Source organism: Antrostomus carolinensis, unplaced genomic scaffold (assembly GCF_000700745.2).
Source record: "Antrostomus carolinensis isolate BGI_N321 unplaced genomic scaffold, ASM70074v2 scaffold55420, whole genome shotgun sequence".
Taxonomy (NCBI): domain Eukaryota; kingdom Metazoa; phylum Chordata; class Aves; order Caprimulgiformes; family Caprimulgidae; genus Antrostomus; species Antrostomus carolinensis.
Window position 1 is genome coordinate 1,183 of NW_010291719.1, and position 6,736 is coordinate 7,918.

The 6,736-nt window shown below is 39.1% G+C and overlaps 1 protein-coding gene across 1 annotated transcript; it reads left to right on the top strand.

Annotated features, from left to right (window-relative positions):
* Positions 1 to 590: 590 nt before the first annotated feature.
* Positions 591 to 4,769, top strand: LOC104531702 (protein ITPRID2-like; the record flags this gene model as incomplete). The annotated part of the gene is made up of 5 exons (XM_010176689.2): positions 591 to 671; positions 1,048 to 1,175; positions 2,232 to 2,382; positions 3,528 to 3,593; positions 4,287 to 4,769. Coding segments are annotated over 5 exons (909 nt in total), but the record flags the coding sequence as incomplete, so codon positions are not given.
* Positions 4,770 to 6,736: the final 1,967 nt, after the last annotated feature.

The following is a 6,736-nucleotide window of genomic DNA, read 5'->3' on the forward strand; positions in this document are numbered from 1 at the left end:
GCTCCATGTGTTGATGCAACATGCAAATAGAAATTCTTCAATACTGTTGTTTTCATGAGAGATCATTAGCACACAAGGGTCTTTGGATATAGGCAATGTAGTGAGATTAAAAAACAAAATCATCAAAAAACCAAACAAACTAAAAACTGAGCAAACCCTACAACAAATGTGACTTCAGTAATGATTTGAAAGTGGGACACTGTTTAATTTGCTTAGTTCTGTTTTCTGAGTTGTTCATTTTATCTTTAGCTAAGACAATTGAAACTACTGAGTTTTCAGGCGTAAAATGCCTGGTGGCTGAAAACTTAACTTTTATTCTTACTGTGTCAGACAGCATTAATTTGGTTTTTCCCCTGCAGCACCTTTGCATTACAGAGCTTTGGTGCATATACTTCAGTTAAGAGCTGGCACTGACATTTTGTAAGGTTTCCTTTTCCTCTTACAATATTTACATAGATAGCAGAAATCGCAGTGACAGCAAGGTTGTGTTTTAACAGCGGCTGCTTTTGGAATATCTGTGTGTTTGAGAAGATGAGTTCGTAAAAGGGATTGCTGACTTTCCCATTTCAAATCATTTGTTTCTTCCCTAGTACCCAGTCATGAGGGGTCAAGACCTTTCAGCGGTCACTAGTTACACTACTCAGAGATCATCCATTCTACCTCTCTATGAAGTAAGTGACCTTGTTCACACCATAGTTCTTTGTCATAATAAAATAGAAAGAAACATCCTAAATGTGCCACATATGTGCTAACTTTGGGCAGTTTTCTGTCTTTGCTCTCATGAGGTAACAGATGACTCCCTCCTGCAAATAACATTAAAAAGGAATTAATATAAAAACATTGAAGTATTTTCATATTTTTGTTTGTATGATACATCTGAAAATGTTGTTTTCTTGAATTATTGTGAGTTCAGAACATGCAGCCCCTGTAGTATACTGAAGTTGCTGAGGTTCTGCTTGACTCAAAGGGCACACCTGGGCAAATGTGGTTGTAGAATCCAGACTTACTGTAATTAAATTTTTCCATGTATTATTATTTTTTTTTAAGAATACTTTCCAGGAGCTACAAGTGGTAAGGCGGAATCTAAACTTATTCAGAACCCAAATGATGGATTTGGAATTGACTATGTTACGTCAACAGACAACAGTTTATCAGCATATGACAGAAGAGGAAAGGTAAAATGATCATTTAAAAAAAAGAGAGAAAATACTCTGGAAATACTTCAGAAAATGTGTCACTGCCTCTGAAATCAGAGCAAAAAATCTATTAGTTTCAATTTGAACAGGGTTGGAGCTGAGTTTTTTGCCAAAAACTTGTTTACTCTCTTCTTTATACTTCTTAATTCTAGAGTTTTTTCCTCTTTATTTCTTCTAATCTCTATTTCTCATTAATTGATTTATTTTTTCATCCTTTCTCCTAAGTGTTTTTACAACTGGATTTTTAAGGACTTTTATGATAGGATTCTTCAACATAGGATATTGGGGGGAAAAAGTCTTAAGGATTTTCAGCTTTGATTCCCCCCCCCCCATCATTTTCATAGATGTAAATAAAAAATTAACATTGTAGCCTTCAGATGTTTTTCCAACTTAGAGTGGCAACTCAGCAGGCTACAGATGGCATTCGTGTTCTGGCTCTGTGTTTGTGCTCTCCAGGAGCTGCAGCAGCAGCTGATCTGGAAAAATTTTCAAAACTGCTTATATGTTTAGTTTAGTTGAATTAGCTCTTGACTAATCACTTTGAAAGTAAACGTGTTTGAAATCAGTTGGCCACCTTAGACTATGACATCCTGGTCAAGATGTAACTACAACTCCTTGGGAATCTAGAACCATGCAGGAGAAGTAATATGTGATTACTGCATTGGTCTGTGATTTTTGTTGTCACTAGTTTTAAATTTGATTTGATTATATATATGTCTAAATCCCAATTTCTTCTGCTTGCATGTACTTAAGCATTTAAAGCTATAATTTTTGGAGAATGTTCTGTGATACACCTTATTGTTTAGTTTTCTCCAGGAAGTGATATATATGTTCTATAAATGGAGAAAGACTTTTGTTCCATCTAGGAGTTCAGCTAATCTTTCTGTGAAAGATGAATTTTTTGTATTCCACTTTTTGAGTTCCTTTGTACAGAGACTCCTTTACTTATGGAACTGCCCTGCTCAGTTGCCCCTTTGTGGTGTGCAGCTGTGTGCAGTGAATGCCCTTGTTCTTTTTGTGATGGACTTGGTATAGATACGAAGCTGATCAGCTACAGAGCTTGAGAAAGTCTGTCCGCATGGAGCTACAGGAGTTAGAGATGCAGTTAGAAGAACGTCTACTTGCTTTGGAAGATCAACTGAGAAGTCTGCACATGTCTTCACCTTACAGACCTCAGACACACGTAGTAAGTATTACTTTTGCAACAACATTAGATGTTTTCTCAGAGTCATGTTAATAACTCATAACTGTTAAAACTCTTAAAATGGGAGGATATCTGGGGAATCTAATGATGTTGTGTGTATTATCATGGGCTGTATTTTATTGTTTTCAGTCAGTTTTTCATCTTGGGGAAAAGGTATGTAAATAGAGGGACTTTCTTGAGGCTAATATGCACCAATATACCAATACATATATTCTGGGGTTTAAGGTCTGACATTTTAGATCTCTTTCAGCGATTTCTTCTTTTTCTCTTCATGACTCTGAAATCTCACAGGTTTGGTAGGTAGTGCTCATGTCTGAAATCTGTGGCAATGGGGATGGTCTTTCTGGAGTTTTCCTACACTGATTTTTTTGCTTGTGAAACAAGGGCAGAGAAATGAGAAACGCACAGTGTTTCTCTCCCAAGAAATGGGGTGTGCTTCCCCTCCAGCACTACCAATCCATGAAACAAACAAAACAGGAAAATCCAGTTGTCATCTTCAGTTTTTTTCTCCATTGCCTTTTGTAGCACCTTCAGATTGAACATGTGGCTCCTGCCCAAATAGTGGGAGAAGCTCTGCTCCCACAGACACTCCCAAGAAGCATACAAGGAAGGATAAAAAAGCCACTTGCATGTGTTTATTGGTGGCGTGGTGATACACTTTTTCACTCAGCAGGAGACTGTTCCTCTTTTTTCTGCTGCAACTCTGTCATCAGCAAAACAAAAGAAGCACTGATGAAAAGTATCATATGTTCTTCCTGGGTTTTATTCCTCTTTCTTAGCCAATCCTCTTCTTTAGAAGCAGCACAGGCAAAGGCTGCATCTTCCTCTTCAGTATTTTGTCATGGGAAAAATATTGAAACCCAAGAACAGGAAAATACGGTATTACTGTGATCCCAAGCCAAACTTGCATTCTTTGAACCATATAAATATCTTTTTATTTGTAAATCCTTTTATAGAAGAAAGACAGCTTTAAAAATGACTGAAATAAACTTTTGCCAACCAGCTTTGCTTCCTGTTTCCAAGTTTCTGCTTTTACAGAAAATCATCTGAGACATAGCATGTTTATATACTAGCTTCTGACAGTGCTAAAAAAATCCTCAATGCATTAACTTGACTTAATTTTTCAGGGTATGTATGGAAGCAGAAGTGCTGACAATCTTTCATGCCCTTCTCCATTGAATGTCATTGAACCAGTAAGTAATTGTTGAGTGCTGTATGTTTTACTAAGAAAAAGAACCAGGAAGGGATTTCTTAAAAAAGGTTGCAGGAAATTGATTTCACACATAATCTTGGAAATACTTTACTCACTTGAGTAGTTCCGTCCAGAACAGCTGCATTTTCCCTTAAGCAAAATTAACTATAGATGTGAGCAGCTGTGAAGCCTTGTTTGTTTTTAAAAGGAATATGTAGAAGTGAGATGTGGTTTGCATTTAGTTGATACAATGGCTGTGTGGTGAGTTTTGTAGGAAAAATTAATTTCTTGTTTTTCTATGCATTTTATGCTAGGAGTCCTGTTTGAGCTCCTGAACTACTGAAAACAAGTGGTTCAAAGACTGCAGAAAGAAAAGAACAAACCTGAGTTGTTTTAGCAGGGAAAAACAAAATCAAGCCTTTACGTGTGCCTCTGTCAATGGTTCTGGCAGGTTGCATCCATATTGCAAAAGTCAGTGGCTTGGGGAACTGCCACAATTCGTATTTATGTTGGCTCTTGAAAAAGCCCATTCCTTTTTATGATCCTCTTTGTTGCAGTCATAAAGACAAAGCATATATTTATTTTATAGCTGTATTTGTTACATGGAGGGAATGAGTAAGTGATTAAATAAATAACAAGAAAGCATAGTTGTATCTCTATGTGACTTTTTTATATGCTTATTCTGAATCCTTAGGTCTCTGAACTTATTCGAGAGCAGTCATTTCTGAAGTCTGAACTGGGTTTAGGACTGGGAGATCTTGGACTGGAAACTCTCCCTGCAGAGGGTACAGAGTCTGTATTCTCCCATGGAAACTCTGATTCCTCTTCAGTGTGCTCCGGTCATGCAGGTAGAAAAGCTGGTGTTGGATCCTCTGAACTAACAGGAAAGTCTAAGAGTCAAAGCAAGAAATTATACCGAGCCTCTGTTGCCTTAACACCAACTCCCCCAGTGAGAGCAGGTGCTGGACAGCATGTGGAAAGCTCTGAGGAGCTTGTGGACTCCAAGCCAGAGGTGGAGCGCAAACTTGAAAAAGTCCCTCTCGTGCCTTTGGTTGATGAAATCCACAAAAGCGTGGAGCAGGAGGAGCTGCAGCAAGTCATACGGGAGGTGAGGAGGGAGAGGCTGAGATCTAAGATGTTTGAACAATGTTTACTGAAACCTAAAGACAGGCTATCTGTAACTCTTGGCCACTGGGCTTTTCTCTTTGCTCTCAGTCTGAGGCTCCACACTGTTACTGTCCTATTTCTAAAGGCTCAGAACTTGTCACTAGATGTTCAAGCCACAGTTGTATACTTGTGCAAAGCAGTAGACTTTTTTCAGTAATAGTGGTTAGCATATAAATTAATAGCTAGTTGCCACTATAAGTCTATGTGAGAAAGAATTTGCCATATCTTTCTACTTGGTTAAGCAGCAGTATTTCAGATTCCCAAATGAAAATTTCTCTCACATGTTTTCTTGCTAAAATGCTAGGTTGGAGTTAATTTGATTGATGAAATACTGTTTCTGAAGCAACTGTGTAATAAATGTTAAAAATACTTTCCCAGTCCCTCTACCTCAACCACTAAGGACTGTAAGAGTGTAAGTGAAGCAAGCTGAAGTCAGATGAGAAGCTATTTCAGACTTTAAGACTGATGTTGGACTGATGCTGTTGGACTGGTTTTATTTGCGGTCATTGAAAGTGAAGGGTGCTCGGTTGTTTTTCCTGTGGGACGAGTTAAAAAACAGGACTAAAACTGTATGTTTTGTTCGTCAGTGGCATGACAGAAGGCCTTATGGCAAGTAGTATAAATGGGAAAAGGAAGCAAAAGAAACTTCTTGTTCTCAAAAGCAGTGCCTATGAGAAAGTAGAGTGAGCTCTCTGCTGTGAGAACACAGCAGCGGGGGTTTGAGAACCTGTGGGTTCTCCTTCATTGGAGAGGGATCACTTAGCCTTTAGCTGAGGGTCACTGTCCCTTAGCCTTTAGCTCATCCTCTGGAAGCTTTGGTATGGCTCTGCCATAAACCACTTGAAAGGCAAGGAGAGGTGTAATGCTCAGGAATGTGCAACAGACCAGGCTGTAATGCTGTGGTAGCATCCAGGTCTGCTCGCTTTGAGGCTCTGAATAACTGGAATCAGCTTTGCTTTAGCTTTGTTTTTTAAATAGATGTGAGGCAGACCAGTCATCTCACAATAAACCATCAGCTATGATCCCAGAGAGATCTTTTGCCATGCCTTCACCCCTCCTCTGTCAGTGCAGAAAGATGCAGAGTGTATTGGACCATAAGGTATCTTTTTACTCATTGTCTGACGACAAGATTCTGCTGTGTCTGTCTGCAAAGCAGAGATGTTTTCTTGACTGACTTGCTGTGGGCTTTGCCATGCGTAGGCACTTTACACTTGCATAGTGAGATTTGTGAAGCAGTACAGCATTACTAAGGAGTGTTCTGATAGAAGATGATGACTGGAAGCGTATGAAGATATTTACTTTGTTTAGCTTTGTATAACTCTATAAATAACCGGAGCAGAGAGTGTAAAGAATAATGCATAGTCATCAGCATTAACAGTGAGTGAACTGCTGGTGTTAAGAGGATACAGTTTTGCAGTGAGGTGAAATGGAGAGCAGCTTTTAATAAGTAGCCTCATGATGCTGAATAGTGCTTTGTCCCATCAGTAGCCCCATTAAAATCAGTGGGAAGAGTTATGGAAAAGTGGCATTATCCTGTGGAAGGAAGGGTACTGCAGTCAGCTTGCAGTGAGGTACCACCAGACCAAGGACCTCATCATTACTGTGCTCAGCCTTAGGAGCAAAACACCTTCTAGCCATCACTGGTCCTTCCAATGGAGCTTGTGATGCTACAACTTTACATTTCTACTTTGAAAGCAAAGGAATGAATGAGGCAAGGTGGCAAGCATTCAGTTTTTAAATGTTTCCTCCACTTATGCTACCTGCCTGCTGCCATCTTCTCTAAAGTAGCTGGAGTAAAGTTGGAAGGAGTCTTGGGAGAGGCCTTGGTTTGGAGATGTCATAAAATACTCCCAGGCATCCCAAATTCTCTCTCTTTCTGGTCAATTTTTTACTTTTATACCTTTTAGAGGAGTTCCTTGCCTAATGCTCAGAGAGGACTTGCACATGAGATATTTCTCACACCTTGCACTTTCCTGC